This window comes from Poecile atricapillus, chromosome 1 (genome assembly GCF_030490865.1).
Source record: "Poecile atricapillus isolate bPoeAtr1 chromosome 1, bPoeAtr1.hap1, whole genome shotgun sequence".
Lineage (NCBI taxonomy): Eukaryota > Metazoa > Chordata > Aves > Passeriformes > Paridae > Poecile > Poecile atricapillus.
In genome coordinates this window covers 158,041,907-158,064,732 of record NC_081249.1, presented here as the reverse complement: position 1 = coordinate 158,064,732, position 22,826 = coordinate 158,041,907, and the positions used below count along the sequence as shown (strand labels likewise).

The 22,826-nt window shown below is 48.6% G+C and overlaps 1 protein-coding gene across 1 annotated transcript; it reads right to left on the bottom strand.

The window, feature by feature from the left end:
- Positions 1-406: 406 nt before the first annotated feature.
- Positions 407-21,852, bottom strand: VSX2 (visual system homeobox 2). Its single transcript, XM_058826033.1, has 5 exons — positions 21,414-21,852; positions 20,146-20,230; positions 17,230-17,353; positions 1,774-1,954; positions 407-785 (listed from the first exon to the last, which is right to left on the bottom strand). The coding sequence occupies exons 1-5, from the start codon at positions 21,850-21,852 to the stop codon at positions 454-456; spliced, it is 1,161 nt and encodes a 386-aa protein (XP_058682016.1). The 3' UTR covers positions 407-453.
- Between the last annotated feature and the right edge of the window lie 974 nt (positions 21,853-22,826).

Below are 22,826 nucleotides of genomic sequence, written 5' to 3'. Positions count from 1 at the left end.
GCACAGTGGGACAGGGTGCAAGGGGAAGGGGCCTGGGCAGCACTGGGCAGAGATGTGTACCAAGGAGAGGCATGGCAGCAGGGAACAGGCTTGCTTCAGGTTGGCAAATGGGGTTTGGGTCTGCAGCAGAAGGAAAAAGCCCCAGAGCCAGTCGTGAGGCTGAAGGGACCAGAGCCTTAGTGTCATTGGTGGCAGTGATGAGGTGACATTTCCCGGTCCCCCAAAAGGAAGAGGTGGGGGGTGAGGAAGGCCTGGTGGGGTGGAGGAGCGAGGGGCAGGGGTATGCTTAAGGGGAGCAGGCAGTGGGCATCCCTGCCAGGCAGCCCCAAGCACAGAGACCAGGGCCCCTCTCCCTGGCAGGGGTGGCCGCGGACACCTGGCAGTCCAAGGGGGAACATGGACCCCAGAGGACACAGTGTCTGTCGGGGCTGGCTTCTGCCACCTCTCTTCCCCCTAGATCAACTTCTCCTCCTTCTGTGATGAGTTCAACTTCTCCGTCTGTCTCTCATCCTCTGCCACTGCCGCCTCCTCCCCTGTCTCCAGCTTCCTGCCTGGGGCTGGGGTGTCCCCGGCAATGGTCCCCAGGACTTTGGTGCTGTGCTCCTGAGCTTTGGCCCTGAGGGCAGCAATGCTGTTTTCTCTCAGTTCCTCCTGGGAAATTGTGGTTTTGGGATCAGGACCCCTTTCTTCTTTGTCACCTTTGTCAAGCTTGGGCAGGGCCTGGCGCTCCACCTCTGTCTTCCTCCCCGCCTCAGCCGCTGCCTCCAGAGACTTTTTGTGCATCCCTAAAAAGAATTGTTGGTATTCGGGTTTAGAAAAGCGCCTGGGCATGGGAAAGCCATCTTGAACTGAAAACAGCAAAGATAAAGAGAGGCCAGAATTAAGGAAAAGCAGAAACCCTCGCTTCACACAGCAGTCACGGTGAGCCACTCGCTCTGGCCCCCGTGCGAGGGCAGCCCAGGCAAGGCAGCTGCCTTCTGGGGCAGCCCAGCATCTGTGGATGGTGGCTGGTCCCAAAGGTCTATAATTACTCTCCCCTTCATTTCTCTCTGTGAACCTGAAGCTAACTTGTTCCTGCATGGAGATGAGGGTCTCAGACAGCAGCATAGTTGCCTGAGCTTCACTGAGACTGGGGAGGGAGATCCCTCATTAGGAGGGATATTTCTGTTTCTGTATCAAATCACAACAACCTCTCTCCATTTCACACAGACAGAAGGACAGGACAGCCCATTGTCAAGATGCCAGACACTACTTTTGGGGCAGATCCAGCCTGGAAGGTCAGAAAGAGGGAAGCAAAGAGCAGGAGTGTGACAGGGTAGCTGCTACCTCCATGTTTCTTTCCCCCATAAAACCAAGGGAAACTTGGACAAGCACAGAGCATTTGGGAGTCCTAGCACCCCAACCAGCATCACAGGGCTGGAGGAGTGAGATTGGGATGACCTCCTGCCTTGGGCAAGGATTGGAGCCCCTGCTCCAGAGCTGGGCAGGAAGGATGCTTGAGCCATGGGAAGTGAAGGTTAGCACCAGCCTGAACCTGTGGGAAAATTTGTGTCCCAGCCAGATTCTGAAGGTCACGATCCAAGGTCCAGCAGGAATTTGGGATTAGTGGTCAAACCCTATTGACAGGGGACATTGGCAGATGGAGGCATCGAGTGTGGCAGGATGGGGGGACCTGCTGCCCTTCACCTGTTTTCAACATGACTCTGATTTCTTCCTTGCATCCCTCTGTCTCTACCCATTTGCCATCCCCCATGAAGTTGGCTGGTCTCTTACCCAGGAGCCAAGGGGCACAGGACTCCATGATGCCATCCTTGGCAGACTTGAGGATGGATTCAGGCAGCGGGATGGAGTGACGCACCATGGCACCGTAGAGCCCGTATTCAGCCATCACACTGCTCCTGCCCCAGCACTTCTCCCTCTTCCGCCATTTGGCCCGGCGGTTCTGGAACCAAACCTGGAGCAGGCGACAAGGAGGGACATGCTTTCTGTGCATGGAGAAGGCATGCCAGGCCCCTTCCCACATGGGAACATGCATGTACTTCTGCAGCACAATGAAAGCATGTTTATCCCACAGGCAATACAACCTTTTCCCCCATGCAACAGACATTGGGTATCTCCCTCCCTCCCTTGAAGGAGTGGTGAGGGCCAAGTGTGAAAGCATGTCCCATCCCTCTCCACATGATGTAATTAATTTGCCATTGCAACGTCTTTTTTCTCGTGGCTTTTGGCTCTCGTGCCTGGGATTTTCTTTTATTATTTACTGTGTGTCTGAGCAGCGGTACAGGGCTGCAGGCAGCGGTGCCTGCAGAGAGGGCTGGGATGGGGTTGGCTGCTCAAAAGAAGGGGGTAGCTGCTCTGTGCGCTTTGGCCTGAATTCCCAGTTTGAAAAACCCGTCATCTTCTCAGAAAATTGGCAGAATAATCTCTGAGCTGTGACCTGGGGGGCAGTGAGCAGAGAGGCGGGCAGCAGTGGCAGGGAGGGGGTGATACTCGCAGAAATCTATTAGTGCTCTCTCTCCGATTTCCATTCCTCTTGTCTCCCTCACCCTCCTCCCTCCCTAGCTCCCCTCCCTTCCCCCCCGAGCAGAGGCATCAGCTTTAGATGAAAAATTGCTTGAGGTCTATTCAGAAGGAGGCAAAGGAAGAGTCAGCCCCAGGGGCAGCCCAGGCCTGATTGAAAAATAAGTTAATTTCAGTTTGAATCGATAGGCCTCAGGCACTGAAATATCACGGGAAATTAAAGCAGCTGGTCCCCAGAGAACCACACCATTGACCTGCGCTAATTAATGCCATGGAGTTACCAGGCCCCTCTCCGAGAGGCAGTCCCTCCCTCCCCGTGGACACCCCAAACACCTCCTCATTTAACTAATTAGACTCACAGAAAATTGGGTGTTAATTTGTTTAGGATTTTTTTTTTCTTTTCTATTTTTTTCCCTCCCTTTCCCGGAAAGTACACGGCAGAATGGAAATGAATGTCGGGGTCTCGCTGGCAGATGGATGCTCGGGGTCACTCCGCAATCTTCTCCGACTTGATTGCTTGATTAGGTCGTTAGCACATTAAAAAAAAAAATTGCTTGCCGTCTGGCGCTGGCCTGATGAGTGGGATGAGGCGGGAATCGCCTGGGTAATTTATCTTTTTATACTGCAAAGAATTTGATTTCAATCTGCAGATATATGGAGGTGCCTTTGACACCTGTTTAACATTACAGAGCTGACAGCTTAACCCTCTCTTGTCCCCACTACTCGTAGCTGTGGGGGAGCTCTGGGGGTCTATGCCAGTCCCCCAGCTCTGCTGTGGGGACCACCAGACTGATGCCACAGAGTGATGTCCTGGTCTCAGGTGGCAAGGCAATACCACCTCTTCTACCTTTGCAGAGGAGAACTGCCCAGCACTCATGGCAGGGACAGAGCTGCAGAGTAGGCAGGTGGGTGACTTGCTAGCACTGATGACAGCCACTGTTGGCCATTCCCAGGAGCCCAGCCAGCCTGCTCCCCCAGACAGCTCTGTGGAACGGGTGGGGTGGTGGTCCCACTGGCTGTGATCCCAGCTTCTCCCAGCAGAACACACTCTGTGCATGTCAGAGAGGATTTCACCAGGCAAAGGAAGTAGGCTGCTTCACCACATGCCACCTCCTCTGCATGATAAACACTCTGATTTACACTTTCATACTGCCAATCTGTAACCCCTGGACCGCGGATGGTTGCAAATCCTCCAGGGCCTAAGCAAAGACCCTCAGGAATGCAGATCTTCCTCTCTTCGCCCTCTTCTCCACACCTGTGTGCAACATGGGTTTTCTTGGCTGTGCAGTCAGCAGGATGCTGGCAGAGGGTCTCACTCCAGGTCATGCACTCCTCCCATTCCCAGAGTGCAAGGTGCAGAACTGCAGGTGCCTCTTTACTGATGCTTTTACCACTTACCCTTTCTCTTCCCTCCTGCCTTCATGCCCCTATCATATTCCCACATGCCTCATGCTCCTTTTCATTTGCCCTGGCCAGGTCTCAGCCTACCCCAGCACTACCCACTGCCACTAAACCTGCTACCCTGGAGCATCCCCTTTTCCATGGCAGTGTTATGCAAATACTGGAGGCAGCAGAAGCTTTGCCAGCTGGCAGTCCAATTTTGACTAGAGCTGGTAGAAAATCTTCAATCAAAAAATGCTGATTCAATCACACAGAAAAAACTGTGTCCAGCCAGTGGAAGTGTAATCAAAATTATCTATAGCTTTCTTCTGAATGCTGTATTTTAATCTCAGCTGCCTAAGACATGCAAAACCTATGCTTTAAAGCCAAATGAGAAAATCAAAATTGCATCAACATCTCAGTAAGATCATTCTGAGATTTCCAAAACAATTTTTTGTCATTTGGTGGGAATTTCTCCTTGGTTTTGATTAGGAAAAATAAAAGTTTGAAATCCCAGAATGTTTAGCAGAACAGAAATCAGGAAGACTGACCATCTTGCTTTAATACCAGCAACCATATCTTCATCTGAGGCATGAAATTAAGTGAAACCAATGGTGCTCAATACTGAGTATTGTTGGGATCAGATCCCAGTCAAGCACCTCTGTCACAAGCTCATTCTGAGGAACACTGGGTGAAGAGCTCCAGCATGGCACTGGCAGCCCTCATGCCATTTCAGATCAGCAGGATTGTCCCCTGTGTCCTGTTTTCATGGTTTTGTCCTCATTCAGATGGCTCCATCAGTGGGGCTTTCATTTACAAGATCTCAGCAATTTCTTCAAATTTATTGATGTGTTACCAAAATTTTCACATGCCTTGATTCTGAGCTGAATTACACAATGATTTTAGTAATTCAGAGGTATTTTCAGCTGAATTGGTACATCAGTCACAACATCCAAATATGCAGTTATTTATTATTGGCACCCCACTTTTCTGGGAGAGGGTTTCACCCTTACACTTTACTCACCTTACACATATCTTGTGGTTTTTGAATTCTTTGGCTGCTTATTGTCCTTGCATGGAGATATCTACTCTACAGCTTCCTCTGACTCTGTGAGATTTGGTCTGCTTCTAACAATGTCTAGGTTTGTGCACATTTCCTCTTGCTCCTTCCCACCCCATGGATTGCTCAGCTTTGTGAAATGATTTACTGACATTGCTCTGTGCTGTGCACTTCCTTCTCACTTGTTTTCATCTGGTTCTCTGTTGCACAGCCCAGAGCATGGTGAAAAGAATGTGTTTCTGCTTCCACACCTCATGGGCAGTGGTGAAAACTTCTGATTAATTTTAGATTGAAGCATGTCACGTGTTTGTTTTGCAAACCTGTCACGATGTTATGTGCAGATGTGTCTTTTGAACCAATATATTACACCCTGAGAAGTTTCACATCTCTTTATTTTCACACAAACCTCCTTTGTGAAACCTGGGAAGCCTATCCTACAAAAATGGACAATGGAGAAAAGTGAAAAGTGAAAAGTGGGCAGGTTTGTCATGCAGTACTGCAAAGCCTTATAAATGAGAATGTTTCTAACTTAATCATCACCTAATTCTCACCTCCATTGCCCACTGCCAAAAAAGCAATAAAAGTTCAGGCACTCGGTACTTGACTACAGAGTTGCAAAGGTTCTGGAGTGGGAGTTCTGGAGTCAAGACAGGCAGGGATAATCTCGACAACTTCTTCCTCTGAATCACAAATGACAACTGATACTTCAGATTATTGATGATGCAGAAGAGCAAATTGTAGGAGGAGAAATCTCTCATTTTGCAAGGGGATGTGAGATTTGACACATCCTTGTTATCCACATTCATCATATTAGTTTGTTTACCTAATCAGTTCCTGAAACATTGTTTGCTAAAGAGAGAAATCTCCCTGAGGTTGGCCATAATTCAGAAATCTGAATTAGCAAAAGGATCTTTTAAAACATCTGTGGTGTTCCTGTGTATTGTTACTGTTTTGTTTCAACCTAAAAGTTTCCACTGGTAACACTCATTTTCCTGGCAACTACTTTCCAAGCTAGGGCACAAAGACAGGAGAATTGATATTGGAAATTTTTCTTATTAATATTAAAAAATATATATTTTTCCTGCCCAATAATTCCTCACTTAATAAAGAAAAATTCCAAGCTTGGTAATGGTGAAATTTTGCTTCAACAAATCTCTCATCCTGCCTTTGGTGTTCCAAGAGGGGCATTTCAAGGAGCGAGGTTGGTGGAGCACAGGCCGGTCCCAGCCCAGAGCAGCACAAGCTGAGTGTCCACTAGATGGCCACAGACAGATGCACGTCCACACCTGCGGACACACCGACACGGACACACCGACACGGACACACCGACACGGACACACCGACACTCCAGCACTCTGCCAGGCTGCAGGGAGCAGCTGCACACAGCTGTTGGCCAAGCAGCACCTAAAGCAAGGGGCAAAATGGCAAGACCCCCAGAGTCACGCTGAGGCCATCTCCCCGGCACATGGCCAGGCAGGTGTGTGTGCTCTTTGTCTGTCACTTCCACACTTGAAGCACTCTGGGAGGTCGAGCCGCAGACCAGACAACACCTCCAGCTGCCCTCCATGTCCAGGGCCCTGTTGCCATCTCAGTACCCCGTTCCTCCTGACAAATACACCTCTCCCTTCCTACCTCCTCCCTCTCCAGCCCAAGACTTAACAATGGCAGTGGTCAAACTTAAAACCTCTTCTGAAAAAACAGTGATGTCTTCATCCTCATATCAGACAGGACCTGTGGCCCTGTCTGGGTTCAATCTGAAGATGTGAACACTGCAAAGAATGGTCTCATATCTTGCTTGGAGCATGTCCCCACCACACCCATGAGCAGTGGGGCTGTATAAGGGACTGCTATGAGACCATGAGGTCTGACTGTGCCCTGGGGCTTCCTCAAACCCCTCCCTTTTAGCAATCACTACAGAAAAGCTTCCTGACTACTGGTGGAGACTGCACCACTTGTGTAAGCCTGGAAACAGTTTATTGCTGTCTTTTCAAATGTAACATCAAAGTTATTGGTACTGTTTATGGTGACATCACTTTCTATGGCTGGTGTAAAGTGGTTATGAAGTTAAATGAGAACAGTAAAGGTTGCACATGGGCTGCATGGCTGATCGCAGGACTCATCATCCCTCTTCTTGCTAAACACTGGGAAAGAGCTTGCTGAACTCACTTTAGAAAGAGCAATTCCTGTACACAGCATAGCAAGAGCCCTTCCTGATAATAGCTGGAGTTGTGTCCAACCCACTTGGCTAACAGGTCCAACCAGAGATACCAGCTGAGCTGTGAGACAGCACTCATCCCTCTTGAGTGAAGCCATGATGATGCATCCAAGCTTGGGTCTCCTCTAAGCTAAAAGAGTAACAGGGCAACCATTTGAATACGGGCTTAATCGGCACACAGCAAAAATGTACACAATATTACCATGCTATCAGTCCTGCAGGCTAGGCCTGTCTCTGAATCCTGCTCTTGAAAGCACTACATGGGCCAAGAATAACTATTTGTTGCAATTTATCTGATTTATGCAACCAAAGCTATAAAATCCCACTTGACCAGGAAAGATGTCTTACACTGTGCTCCCTTGGTAAATCTGGGGTTTTCACCTGACCTCGTGTGGCAACAATTTTTTTTTTTCACTTCTTGTAACCTTTCAAAAGAAAAGAGCTTCATTTGCTGCAGGGATCCCATCTTCCCCAAAGAAAAACAAGTGTGCACACAATGTACAGGGTCAGAATAGTGAGATCAGTGGTTCAGCACACAGTCAGTCTGTGCATCACATCTGCACAGAAAATGTATCTCTGAGACACTGACTGCACCACGGCCACACTGTGATTCCAACTGGCCAGAAGCTTAGCAGGCACTACAGTATAGGCTCCCATATGCTGGGACCTGGCAGATCAACACCCAAATTCCTCTTTTCCTAACATGCTGAGTGAAAAACAAGAAAAACATCAGGGTCATAGATGCATGATAGTCACTGGAAGGCTGACAAGAGTGCAGTCATCATCCTAATCCACACAAACCCAGGGAGACATTTGTCATTGTCACAAATAGTGATAGTGCACATCCATCCTTTAGGTGATCACAGTACCTGACTCCATTAACCAAGCTGCTATCCTGCCTGAATTATTTCATTTTGCCTTCTTCTCCCCCACTAACACTGCTCTGCAGGTCCTCTAGCACAGAGGAAACCTTAGCATAGAACATCTGTCTGTAATGCACTCTGTAATCATGCAAGGACACACTTGCATTATCACTTTCATGCTGGAGGAAGTGACTGTCCTAACCTCAGGACAGTCAGAGGATAACTGTCACATCCCCTTCACGATGCCTTTCAATGGGCCCCGAAAGCAGAGCATGGGATGCCAGCATTCCTCTGAGGCTGTGGAGCACTCTGGACCTGCCCCTGCATGCCAGCATCATCTCCATGGTGCCCTGCCCTTCATCAGTAGACACTGAGCAAAGGGCAAAGGTGCTCTCTGACCTTCTCCAGAAAAAAACATAGGCACCAGAAGCTGTGGACCAGCAAGAGATGGAGTCTGCGGTACTACTGGTGCCCACTGTTCCCTGAGATAAGGCTCAAGCCCACCCCTGCATGCATGGGGACAGTCTGCAAAGTCCCCAAGGGGTACAGCACATACTCACTAATGCACTGCACCCTTGAACATTGAAGTATTAGCTGGAAGATATCTATACAAACATGAAATTTTATAAAATGCTGTAAGATGTAATCAGTTTCCATGCACCAGCTTGGGTGGGCCTTCAGCACTCTACTCCTACCACATGTCTGCTCCTAGCTCTATTTGTTCCTCAGCTCTGTGTACCCTGAACCTTCTTTGGTTCACAGCTGAGGGGTTTTCACATGACATCCTCCAGCTGCAGAAAACTGGTGCTCCAGGCACTGGTTGCTGCTGTGCTGCTGATGCCTGTAGCAAGCATCACTAGCTCAGGCAGAGCCCAGCTGATGGTGTGACCTGCAGAGCTGGCGACACACAGGCTGTCCAGGAATGCTGCTCCCACCAGGACAGCACATCTGAGCTCACCAGCACAGTCCCAGGTATCTCTGGCCAGGACCCACCCTTAGTTGTCACTTAGACACTGAGCCTTGATCTCACTCATGGTCATCATATAAACTGAAGAAGTTTGTCCAGTCAAATAAGGAATGGCAGGTGTTGTAATGACAGTCATGGGGCACTCTGAGTTGGAAGGCTGGCAGTGAAGGGACCCAGAGATATCAGAAAGATGTGATGGACATAAAGCACGTTGTCCTGGAATGGACATCACTGGCACATCTGGCTATGAGCACTGTCTGGCATGGGTACCTATCATGCATGTTCACAGGAGTGGGATGGCTAGATCTTTCCAAGAAGTTTTTTATCAACAACTCTCACAGTTCAGCCCTCCCTCTGGGAAAGCCAAGCAGTGTCTTTAGAAATGAAAGGGTAGCACAGTGAAAAAGTATTTTGCCATGTGGATCCCGAAGCTGCAAGTGAAGCAGAGCTTCCCAGAGGCATGGGTGGGCAGCCTGTCTGTGCTGGCCTGCCTGAACAACACAGGTACGAGCTAACCCAGACTGGCAAGGTGCTGCTGTTTATCCACGTTGTAGCAGGTCAGCTACAACAGCCAGGCACGAGTCAGTCCCTAGGTTACCTCTAGACCACGGAAGGGACATAACCTCTATGTTTATGAATGTGCAACATGCATGAGCACTTCTATAACTCACAGAAAGGTGACCACATACAAGCAATGCTTGGCCTGCATTCCCCTGCTACAAGTTTGAAGAGAAAGCTGTAGCTGAAAGCTCAGCTACTGTTTCAGTTACTGTTGTTCCAGTAACAACATGGTGGCAGCCATGGGTTCCAGCTCTGCCTTTGCTCAGACATTTGGGAGCCTACCAGTTACCTGCTGAGAGAGAAAGTAGGGAGCAAAGTGTCTTTCTCACACCAGGCAGGTCCTAAACTGAACACCTCTTGCTGCTGCTCCCAGGACAGTAACACCCAGGGTAGACAGAAAAGCACCTAATGCTTTTTCACAGCCTCTGATGAAATGCCCTCTGGAAGATATCTTAGCTGTAAGATACTGTAGAGACAGTTTGCTGTCCAGCTCAGTTCCTCTTTTCTGCCCCAGAGAAGGAGCTGCCAGCCTCATGCACGTGGAGACTGAGGTTCTTGGCATGTCTGCTGAGGACTGGACTGCTCTACAGTGCCTGGGCAAAACCTGGCTCACACAACATCCACAGAGAAGGGCAGGAAAAGGAGAGCAGGTTTGTGCTTCCAGAGAAGAATCAGAAGAACTTGTTGAGATCTATCAGGGTAAAAGAAAAACATTACAGAGAGAAATAGATCCATTAAGAAATAAACGGGAGAGTAAATTAACTGAGTGTCTAAAGTGCTTGTGTTATTGAACTGTTAGAAAAATCTCTATTCAAAGTCAGGAAAGGAGGAAAACTTTGTAATAAAAGGTCATTAAAGGAAAACATGAACACAACCATCAGCTGTTTCCTCTGCCAGGCATCATCTGCCAGGAAAGGAATTAACTACTGAAATTGCTGGGATGACAAATTATTTTTTTAAAATAAGCTGTGAAAAACCACAGTGATATCAGAAGAGAGAAAAGAAAGTTCATCCTTAAGTGAATAAAAATGTTCCCAGCACAGGGATTTGGGACAGTACTTCCAGAAGAGCTAAAGTGATTGAGGAACTGCAATGCCTAAGCTAACTCAGAGGAGTGTTAGCCTTAAACAACTGTTTTTAAGAAAATGAGGGGACGAATGCAGAGAAGAGTTGTCATAGCCTGGCATGTACCTACAGAGCCATTCCTGATTCTCTTGGGCATGATGGGGAAAGCCTTTGCCAAGGCACTCCACAGAAATGGGCTTCAGCATATTTTGTTGCCCACCTGTCTTTCCTCCCGCAGGGAACTCGTGTCACCTGACACTTGAAGGTGTTGGATCCCTGCTGATAGCATCTCCAAACCATGGAGAGAGCAAGCAAAGTCACTGTAAAGAGCCCTGTTTCCCTCCAAATACTGTGGAGGAGCACATCAGTTTCACAGTCCCTTAATCTGGGGCAGCAAGGACAGAGCAGAAGGCAAGAACAGGCAAGTTTGGTTTTATTTGGTTTTCTGTCCCATTTAGAAAATTGCTCAGTGGCTAAAGCAACTCAGGGACTAAACATAGAGGGATAAAGCAGTAGATGGGCAAAGAAAATATTCATAACTCTCTACCTCCACCTCTGCACTAAAAAGACCTTTTAAAACTGCACCTAAGAGCCCCAGCTGTAACAGGGTAAAATCCCACAGGATAAGGAGGCAATCTTCATGGTCTAGCAACAAGCAGGAGAGCCCTCACTTCAATAAGCTGAAGTGTCATTCCCAGCATTTTCCTTCTTTTCTCCTGCCACATTTTCTTTCTCTGTCCAAAAGCATGTAGTGTAAGACTTTTCAGACAGGATTCCCTTTGGAAAGGCTTGCCTGGGCCCCTGCTCTTGCCCATCACCCAGCCCCTCTGTTTGCAGCTCTGGTAATTAACTTGTAAACGAAGTTCTAGCACATGGGCTGAAAACAGGCCATAGATAAAGGGTAATGAAAACAATCCATTAGAGAAAGGGCCAAATTAAACAACTCTTAATTGAAAAATGGAAATGAATATGAATTTAGATCAACTAAACAAGCATGTTATTGAAGAGGCAGAAAAGTGGATGAACTCCTAACATACCAATTAAAGACATGGAGGCAGAGATGCACCATATGCCATGAGAAAAACTCATAATAAAATTCTCAGTAAGCCACTAAGTTTGATTAGTTTTATTACTCTCACTTGTATACTTCCTACATTTCTAGAAGCATAGGGGAAGTTTATGACACTTATCTGATATCACACAGTCATGGCTTCCCCCAGTGCCCACGAATTATTGGCAAAGGTAGACAGCACTAACTGCCCAACTCTATTTCATGATTAACTGCTTGCAGGGGTCTTAAAACATATAAATAAAATAAATAAAAAAATATAAATTCTAAAATGGTTGGCTCACACAACAGCAATACTTTTGGCTTGTACTTCACCTTGGTAATCTACCTCCACCAACCCTAACCACTCTGGTAATTTCCTTCCAGCTGTGTGGTCCCCGTGAATGTGCTGTATAGAGATACCAGTAAGAACCCACTGGTAGCGTGCCTCTTGCTGTTCTTTCTCTGTTCTATGTGGAAGAGTCACCCAAAATTTTAACAAGACTAGACAGGTCCTCAGTTCTTAGAGTAACAGTGATAAGCTTAGGAGATCCAGCACCACCACTTTCTGCAGCACTAAGTAATGCTTTGGCAGCCATTCCAGGCACACGTTCAGGAAAGGTCACCAACTGCAGGGAGCAATCACAGCATTCCATACTTACACCATGGGACTCAGACTACACCTCAGCACTCTGCAGCAAGCAGGAAAAGCTGGCAGGAGAGGGAGAAGCCAGGGCTGCTAAAGCTGTATAAAACTAAGTTTTCCTTCATGCTTTCTATCATGTTTCTTGAGGGGACTCTGTGGGTTCACTCCTGAGCTCACACTCAGTGCACGTTCCTCAGGCCTTGTCAAATTATGCTCATCTCTAAACAGAGAACCTTTTTGCAAAGCTGAAGGCTCTGTCCTTGCAAAATACTCTTGGTACTTGCTTTCCTCTAAATGATTTCTCCTCCTGATTCCTCCATCGCTGTTCAACTCCTGAAAGGGCTTCACAGTGATACTGAAATGTGTTAATCTGATAGCTAAACCAATACTTTTTCAATTAGAGATTTAGTTGACCTTGTTTTTAGCAAAAATTGGCCTCTTAGCTGCCTGACAAAGCTTGCTGGATGCACAATCCCCACTCCACACACAGCACTGGCCTCTTTTTGGCATTCCTTTTGCTTATGCGAGCAACTTCATTTGTCCCAAAATTTGTCATCCAATAATCACCATACAATCTTTTAACAGCAAGAACTGACAATTTTTAGGAGTTTTATTACCTTTTTTAATTGATTACTCCCCTTAAAAGGTGACTGACTCTAATGTCCCTACAATAACAGTCAGGATCTTATTTTTTTGAAATACTGATTAATCAATTTGTTTGATCAGCAGGAGACATACATTAAGGACAAACATACACAATCATTTCAATAATCCCCAAATCAAACTGTTACTGAATTTTAATATTGTAACTACTCAGTTTAAAGTTTGGAACTGTTATGTATTAATAAATTCAATAGGGATAACTTATATAAAACCTACCCATTACAGTTAAGAGATTTGTTATGAGAAACAGTGATTTAAGTAATTTGCAGTATTTGTCAGCCTCAGGACATTTTTAATACTTCATAATGTTTATTAAGGATATACTTCCCCACAGGAATCTACTTACCTCTCTCAGATTTTACAGAACAGTCTGGGTTTATTCCAGTACTGGCACTTCAACTCCTATGAATATTCTTTCAAATACATTGATTAATGTGGTCTTTTTCAATTATCTTGCAAAATAGCCACAGTGACATCAGATCTGGCTTCTGCATAATATCTCACTATTTAAAAAACTATTTTCCCATGCTGCTCAATGGGAAGATGCTCATTTTCCTTGCAGGAGCAGCCAGCTCAATGTGAGAGTAAGACACACACAGTATGTGTCTGCCTTGGAAAAAAAATGCACTTTCATCTCTTTAAATGAAGGGTTTGAATATTTTTTTCCTGGATTCAATGTTCTCTTAAACCAGTAACTTTCTTGACCTCTGATGGCTATTTGTAGTGTTCTACTGAAGGCTTTACCTGCAAACAGTTCCTATAAGTCATTCTTTCAATTGCCATCTTTGAATTTCACTTTCACATCAAATTTCATAGGTGATTTACTTTCTCTTTGACTAATACCTCCTGAGAAATAAATCCATGAATGAAAATAAGGGGTAGATATCAGTGCTAGGTGAGGATCCAATGGGAAACCACATGAAATGCTGTAGAAGTCCACAACATGTGATGCTCACAACAATATTAGAAAACACTTTCATTAATGACCTACAAAAGGGAGAGAACATTGCTGAAAGCTGAGAGGAACTGCAAGCTACAGTGAAAATGCAAAACTGTAGAGCTCCCTCAGGCAGCTGGAAACTCATGCAAGGAAAAAAAATGCAACAATGGGAAATTATAAATATTATGAAGATGGGAGTAAAGATTCATTGTAAGCTGTCTCTTCCAAGGGGCATTAAATGATGCTAAGAGATTCAAAGCAAGATTTATTGCACTCAGGCTGTTCTGATGCAGAAGTTCTTGCCACGGGATATTAAGATATTTATATGTATTCAAAATCCCAGGGGACTGATAAAGTACTCAGTGTCCCTAGATAGCTGCCCTGTGTAGCATCCACCTCTTGCCACTCTCAGAGCTGGTAGGGCTGTAATTATGCTTGCTAGCCAAAGTTAACAAAATTCCATATGAAACCCAGAACACTGAAGGGAAAATCCTGAGCATAAAATAAAATCTGGCTAAAAGAAGTTTGGAGTGACCGAATTAGACAGATAGAAATAAATAAGCAAGCAAGCAGAGCAGTGCTAATCCAAGGCTGTTTCTGCAAGGGACCACAAGTCCAGCTGAACTGGTGTGAGTACACCCAGCATGCAGCTGTAGGCATGTGGTCCCTTATCTCCAGGAAGGCTGACAGACAGGATGGGCTTCATGTAAGAAAAACCACATGATTAAGAGATGAGCATGTGATTTATGAAGGATGATTTAAGGAAAGATCTTTGCAACTTGTTTAAGCAATGATGAAAACCAAAAGTGACAGCCAGGAGAAGAAATATCTTAGATTTATTTAAAGAGTGCGAACTTCATAATGAGGGGGAAAGAATTAGGCTCATAACAAACAGGTCCAAAGTTGAAAAGGAATATGAGGTAAAATATCAAGAAATATGATCAAATATTGATTACCAAATCAAAAGTTGGTAATCACTTTGCCATGGCTTGTCACACAGAAAAAATAGAGACAGGGAAATGTCATAGAATGTGTGGTAAGGAACAATCAATTGCTCACCTGTTGGAAAGAACAGTGGTGCTCAGGACTCCTATGTGAGCCTGATGCTCACCCTGGTGAGGTGCTCAACAGATGCTACAGAAATTCTATTGTTCCTTATTATTTCCCCTTTCATGATCAGCAAAACTGTTATTGACAATCACTTTTTTCTGGAATACACATGCCATTACAGTTACACCTGATGTTCAGAACAGCCATACATTGGGGTGCTTCTGCTGTCCAAGTCTAATCTGCTCTCAAGAGCAGAGGGGTCACAGTAAGGAGCCCTCCTAGGTTTAAAAGCTGGAATACAGGAAGAGTGGGCAGCTGTTCATCAGCCAGCTGCAGAATGACAGAGCAGACAAGCCAGCGACAGCTAAGATGCTTTACCTGCTATTTCATTTCCAAATCAGCTAAAACATTCAGCACTAGAAGGGTGCTTCAGGTGCTGAAGCCATACAAACTGTGTCAGCTCTCCACCTCATACAAAGAGAATGCTTTCAGCTCTGGCCAGAGAAATGAGAATTCAGAGAATTCAACATACACTGTGCCATTAGACGAACCTCTTCCTTGAAAAGGTCCTTTATGGGAAATCAAAGGATCTTCTTTCCAGCCCAGCACCAAATGGTGACTGTAGGCAACAATAAACCCCCAGCAGTCTCTCCTCTCTTGACCTGATGTCCTACAGGATCACAAGTGGAGAAGTGACCGTCCATCCATTTCACTCTCTCTAAAGGCAAAGCATCAGGACTTTTTTCTCAGGGCAAAATCCTAATGCATCAGGTAGGATTTGAGATGATGGACCATTATTTCTGAAGATTGGTGGAAATCCTGTTAGCACACAGGTTATCTACAAGCTGTTAGATCAACAGGAGTCCTGCCAGGTCAATGGGATAAGAGGCATGAGTTGCTTTTATAAAAATGTCACTTTTGATTGAGCACAAGAATAATGGTGATGAGGAGGGCTCAGGACAGATGAAAAAAAGGCTACACTTTTGTTTTGGAGGATCTTCCTGTCCCTGCATGGGGTCATACCTCAGCAGCTTTCAGCATCAGTGTTATCCTCCTAAGTGCCCTCTGAGCTACTTTCCAAACCCACAAGGGAGAAGCCTCCTGGGCTATCTCTTCAGCAAAGAAAGAGCAGAAGCTCAAGACGCAGCTTGGTGGGTGCTGGATTAGGGATGAACAGGAGAAGGAACCAGGGAAACCTTCCCAACACTGCATGGCACACAGGACAGCATCTCTCGTGGAAACTGCTATGCACCACTCACAGAGGCCAGCCACGGCCACTGTGTGGAGAACCTGGACAGGTTAACTTCCAGCCAGACCAGAACTCCACCTGCTCAGGGCTTGGCCATTACAATCCTGTGCCTTGTGTAGAAACCTGATGGGAGCAAGCCATGGGGTAAAGTGAGGCAACAGAATCTGCTGGAGCCCACCCTTGTGAACATCATGTTAACTCTGTCCAGTGTGCCTCCCACACTGTAAACAGCAGCTGTTAAGTCTTCTCCAGCTTTCTGGCTGAAATGCATGCCAAAGGCTGGTCCTGGCCCTGCCCTGCAGCTCAAGCTGCTCCTTCCTGCTGGAGGATTCATCACACAGTTATCCACACCACCTCGTTCTACTGCATCACAGTAGAACAACAGGATTGACATGCAGCTAAAATCTTAATGTTAAAAGCTGTTAACTTAAAAACATTTAAGAGATTAACAAAAAAAAAAATATTGTCCCCAGAAACTTTCAGGGAAACATCACTTGAGGAGGCAAATGCAGTCAAAATGCAGATGTGGTGCAAACATCTGACTGGGACTCACCCATCATTCCCACACTGCATCCTACCCACAGCTGTACAAGCTGCCCACGCCATCCCTGTGCATCCTTCTGTGGCCAAAGGACCACAGATGAGCTCTTTCCCTTCAGTAATGCCCACCCAGACATGGTCTCTGGGAGGCTCTCTTCTTGCTTTTACCAAAACCTTGAAATGCTGTCATCGTTTTTTGCACGCCTGTTGTCCCTCTGCTGCACACACCCCAAATCACTGGTACAACACACCACACACAGCACATGTCGACATACAAACACCAAATACAAATCTGCCAAGAATATCTGATCTGTGTGCCTACCCATCAAAAACAGGAGAGTGGAAAGCCTGGGGAAGTTTATTCAGAAAAATGTCAGCCTTCCCATGCCGCTACCTTTTCTTCACAGAGGGATGAACATGACTGAGAGCAGCACAATAAGGGGGTCCAAGAGATATGATTACCTGTATCCTGTCTTCTGGCAATTCTGTTTTCATGGCCAACATCTCTCTAGCATATACGTCAGGATAGTGGGCCTCATTGAAGGCCTTTTCCAGCTCCTCCAGTTGATAGGATGTGAAGATTGTCCTGAGGGGAGTAAAACTCTTTGATCAAAACACAAGAAGCAGCAAAGATGATGAAGAGTCAGAGAAATGGACACTGAAAACAGTGAAACCTGGATAACTGGCTAATACATAGCTTTTCCCCACCTCCTGTGTTTCTGTGCACAAAAGGTCAAGTGCCAGGGTGAAAGGAGAACCAGAAAATGCCAGAAGACAGCATTTTTAACAGTTACAAATCACCTTCCCTTTCAGGGACTTGCCTCTGGAGACAGTGCCTCCCCAGCAGCATGCACCCGCAGTGACGGCAGCTGATCTTGGACTCTGCTGCCTCTTGTGAGGATCATCACACTGAGATGAAGCAGATTCTCCTCAGCACCCCATCTGGAGAGGTGCTGAGCCCCTTCCCAGCTGCTGGTCCTTAGCCTCTTCAATCTCCATGATCAAATAATCCTTCACCTTGAGTCTCAGTCTTTGGATGAACTCTCCAAATGTTTTCTCCACCTAACCCACCACTTTTCACCAGTTTTCATCTTCCCCATGAGAGTCGGGACCCGCTCCCTTCGTCTGCCTTTTCCCTGGCTCCTTCCACTCCAATATCCCACTAGCAGCTCCCTGCCAGTCTGCATTACCCCATTATCCTTTAGAAATCCTCCTGGACCGCCCTGGGCAGGCAGCAGCCCAACCCACCTCCACACAGCCAGTTCTCAGTTTGGGACAACCAAATTGAAAAATCAGCAGCTGGAAAGCCGAGACAGATGAAAACCCTTCTCTAGCAGATGGATGAGAAGTCTCGGACCACTTCCACTCCCTGAGGGTTAAAACTCCTACCTTTCAACTCCTCCAGTACAGAAAGCACAATTTTTGATAAAAGCTAACAATACTGCAATGGCTAAAAAAAAAAAATAAATAAATCCCAACCAACAAACAAACAAACTACCCCAAACAAACAAAAAACAAAACAAAAAAGCAAAAGCAAACAAAAAACCTCAACCAAAAAAAAATGAACCAAAATAAAACAACCCTCAACCCAACAACAAATCTCAGCCCTTGTGCAAAGTAAATGTATAAATTTACCATCAATCTAAGAAACACTTATCTCCCAAAGGAAACGAGGAAATAGAGTCTTTTTCTAAAATACATCCAGCCCTTCCATTCCAGAGAGCATAAATGGAAAATATCAGAAATATCCTCTGGTATACAGAATGAAAAGGATTCCATCAGATCAATAATATTACTAACAAAAGCTGCATGCAAATGCAAGGGACCTGCCTGCAATCAGACCCTTCTTTAAATTCACTCTTAAATCCATTCTCTTTTCAAACAGTTTTTCTTCAACTCTGACAAATCTGTGAACTCCAGGGACAGCAGAGGCACACTGAATCACGTATTTTCTCTCTCTGGGACCACAGGAAAAATTATTCCAATTTTGATCCAGTTTAGATTTCAAGCATTCCCCTCCATCTTCCTCCGACAGGAGCGCGGAAGCCTGTCCAGGCTCACCAGCGGGAGGGTTCTGCTGATATTCAGCTGAAGTTTTCCCTTTTTAGCTCATGCACGGGTAGTCCCTTTTTCAATTCACAATCCACTGCCCCTTTTGGTGCTTCTATCCTTCAGCTATTTGCAGGCTATTGGCCAGTCATCCTCCAGCCCTTCCTTGGTACAATTAGAGGTCTTAACTGTACAGAATATACAACTACAGCCAAATGGTGGAGGTCTGTTTCTGTCTAGAACTGAAAACAAAACAAATCTGAATTTCATTCCCTATCTCTCATCCAGATCAGGACCTGTACACCAGTCCCAGTTGTATTGTCATCCAGCCCTGTCTGGGATGTAAAGAAAATTAGCTCGTACTTACTCCAGAGCACCCAAACTGGGAACATTTGCCTGGGAGGGGGCCCGGGGTTGAAAACGAGCTCATCTCACCGAGCCTCCTGTTGCACACATAGCAGGATGTCTCCTGGGATAGTCGGTCTCCTTCCACCCGTTATCCTGCTAAGCTTTCACTGGAGCGTCTTTTAATCCACCTTTCCTGCATCGTGGCAGGATTGATTTAATTATTCCTAAATCACCCTCAGTGGATGGTGTTTGGCCTCCCTTTGTCCTGGCGCTCTGGACACAGCAATGCCAGAGCCCAGCACGGGATTTTTCGTTTCTGTCTTTAAAGCACAAACAAACCAACTCCATTTTAACTGTGGGAGAAGTCAGGTAAAGGCTATTATCCTGATCGTGCTTATAGGAAACCAAATCCCAAAGTGGATCTTCGTTTCCTTAAACAGTTTCCCAGCCTTCTTCAGCTTCTTTGCAAGCTGTCTCTGATTCCCAACTATTTAATCTATTGGCAAAATATTTATTTTTATGTAATAAAATATTTAAATTAGTTATAGGAATTTTGTCTTGCCGACAGCAAGTATTAAGATTGCTGTATGTAGAGCTGGAAACGGCTTTTATTATTTCTGACAATTGATAATTTTCCCTTCCAAACACTGATCAGCATTCCACCGCAGCTCATGGGCTGCTCAGGATTGCGACTCGGGATACCTAGATCCGCAGCCAGAAAAAATTAAATAAAATTACATCTGTGGTCGAATTCCCCACTCCCTATAGGTACGTCCCTATATCCGATTTATTTTAGACGGGGAGAAAGAATAAAGGGAAGGACCCATTGGAGAAGCCGCATGGGCGCCGGGCGCTCCGGCGACCGGTGCCGGGAGGAATATTTTGCTCCAGGCCGGAGCGGGTCGTCCCCGCCGGGGCTCGCCGGTGGCCGGTTCCCTGGGGACTGGGGCGAAGGGGCCGGGGTGGCCGCCGCAGTCTTACCTGTGCCGCCTCTTCTTTCGTTTCTTGCTCTGATTTAGGGAGGATTTGGACATTTTTCGGTCGCTGGAGGAGACATCCTCGGAATCTGCGGAAAGACAGGCAGCGGCTGTGGGCCGGGGCTCGCTCCCCGCCAGAGTCCTCCCGGGTAGGGCCCGAGCCGCCGGCTCCGCTCCCTCCGCAGCCTCCGGCCGAAGATTTCGTTGCGATCGCGCCGCGGACGGGGCCCGACGCCGGCCGCTCCCTCCAGCGCGGCCCCGGCGCCGCTCCCGATCCGGTGCGGGCAGCTCGGGGCGATACGCCCCAGCCAAGGAAGGCTCCGGGCCGGGACCGGGCTCTAGCTCTTTCCTCTCTCCACCGGAGTCGTTTGCTGAGGCTGTTGTTGCCCCGCTGCTAAAACGCAGAGCCCGGCGAGCTCAACCAAACCGTAGGAAAACGGGAAAGCCGGAGCCCCCACTCCGCGGCCGGGGAACCGCGACCGCCTGCCCCAGCCCGGGGATCCTGGACTGCGCCGCAGAAACACCGGAGCGGGGAGGGAGAAATTGAGGTTTATGGAGCTACCAGCAAAAACATACCCCGGGAGGAGCTGGTGCCCATCCGCGGCCCCCGGCTGCCCAGGGATGCCACGGCCCGCGGGTGTTAAGGGCAGGACGCCGCCGCCTTTGCCCCGAAGGAGCAACCGGGGGACGGAGCAGGGACCCCGTATTTCGATGCTCGCTCCGGTCCCACTCCTGCCCGCGGCTCCCCGCCACCTGCTCGGGCCCGGCCCCGTGCTGCTCGGCCGGCCGTGCTGCGGGCGGGGGCCACGGGCACGGCCCGGGACGGGAGCCGCTGCCGGAGGGAGGCCGGGGATTGTCCCCGGAGCCAGGGTCCGGCGCCCTGCTGCCTGCCGCTCTGGGGGACCCGAAGCGGCCGCTGAGCGGGGCCTGCAGGCAGAGTTGTTGGAGGCTGCTGCCGTCTAGGAAAAGGATGCCAAAGACCCCTAATTCTCCGGCAACGACACGGGGTCGCGGGGGGCCCTCCGACGGGGCTCTGCGCATCCCTAGGCCGGGCGCCCGGGGCCACGCCATCAGACCGCGGCCGCAGCCCCGGACGGGTGGAAAATTTGGTCCCGACCGCCCTTCTCCTCATTCTCGGGATCGAAACGAAATCTCCCTTCCGCCGCCGAGCAGGTGGCCTCCCGCCGGGACAGCGGCTGCGGGCGGCTGCGGGGTGCGGGCGGCGGCGCTGGTGGGGCGCGGCGGGCCCCCGGGGGCCGGGGACGTGCCTACCTGAGCTGGCCGTCTGGCTGCTGTCCAGCTGCCCGGGGGCCCGGGCCAGGGGCTGCAGGTGGACGCTCTGGGGGTCGGAGAGCACCTCTAAGAAGGTGGGCTGGGTGTAAAAGCCGGGGATGCCGCTGGCCCCCAGCAGCCCCATGCCCACGCCGCCCACCCCGGCGGGACTGAGTACGGAGCGGGCCGCCAGCAGGTGCCCGGCGGGCAGAGAGTCCAGGGCGGCCCGAGGGTGCGACGGCGGCTCCTTGTTCAAGCCCAGGATCTCCTGGATGCCGAAGCCGGTGCAGCGGGGAGGGGTGGGCCCAGAGTTGGACTTGACCCCAGCCGCGGGGGGCGGCGGAGGCAGTGGCGGGGCTGCGGGGGCGGCGGCCGCGCCGTCGGGCTTGGGCTTGCCGGGCAGGCTGGGGGCCAGCGCCGCGCCCGCTTTGCCCGTCATGCTGCGGCCAGCGGTCCCTGGTGCCCGCTCCGGGAATGCCTGGGAGCCCCCGGCTCAGGCCCCTTTTATCCGCCCAGCCGGGAGCCCGAGCGGGGTCAGAGCCGCGCAGCCAATCACAGGGGCCAGCCGCGATTAGGGATGCCAAAAAGCCGGCACCGGCGGCGGCGGGGCCGCTGCTCGGCGGGCTGGGGCCGGTGCCCGCCAGCGGACTGGGGCCGCCGCCCGCCCCTGCGCAAAGAAGGGCAGGCCCGGCCCCGCAGGCCCCGGCCCCGCTTCGCCTCCAGCCGTGCTGGGGAGGTGGGGTTAGGAAGGGAGGGAGGGAGGGATGGAGGCATCCCTGCTTTCATAAACACGCACGGCGTGGGGCACCGGCCCTGGAGGAGAGATGCGCAAGGCTTACGTGTAGGGAAACCACGGGCTCTCTGGCTTTCTTGCTCATCTTGTATTCTGAGATAAATAAGAGGTCAGAAGAGAAATTAGGGACCTTGGAGGTAAGCTAAGAATTAAAACTGAGCAGCCTTCTTTAAAATACAGAGCTGGAAGCTTTGCGCGTTGGAGAAACATTCTGCTTTATGCCATCAGAGGAGGTGAAACAGTTGCTTGGACTCTCTAGATACCCATGCCCATAAGCATGGTTTCTGAACCACACAGTTCCTTGTTAATTTGCCTTTTATCATCTGTGGGCAAGATACCACACACTTCACCCCTGCCAGCATTATCCCAACCAAAGACATTAAACTAAGAGAAAGCCTAAGACTTCCTCTGTTTCACTCAACCTGGGGCAAGAGCTCCACCAGAGCATGAACTGCGACAGTGGTCAGCAGTCCTCAGCGTGGCTCCTACAGTCTGCTCATGGGGCCAGTTCATCAGCAGAACACCAAACTGGAGCTGGGACTGTAGCTCCAGATCAGTGAAAAGTCCATCCTCTGTTTCAGCTTTGAGGAGAAGCAGCTCCCTATTCATCCTCTTCGTTT

Bases quoted from the DNA above. Each gene is read 5' to 3' on its own strand.
- VSX2 (XM_058826033.1), bottom strand. From the start codon at position 21,852: ATGACGGGCAAAGCGGGCGCGGCGCTGGCCCCCAGCCTGCCCGGCAAG. The intron at 20,231-21,413 runs GTAGGCACGTCC...GTCTTTCCGCAG, and splicing joins CAGCCAGACGGCCAGCTCAG to ATTCCGAGGATGTCTCCTCC. The intron at 17,354-20,145 runs GTAAGACTGCGG...TACTCCCCTCAG, and splicing joins CGAAAGAAGAGGCGGCACAG to GACAATCTTCACATCCTATC.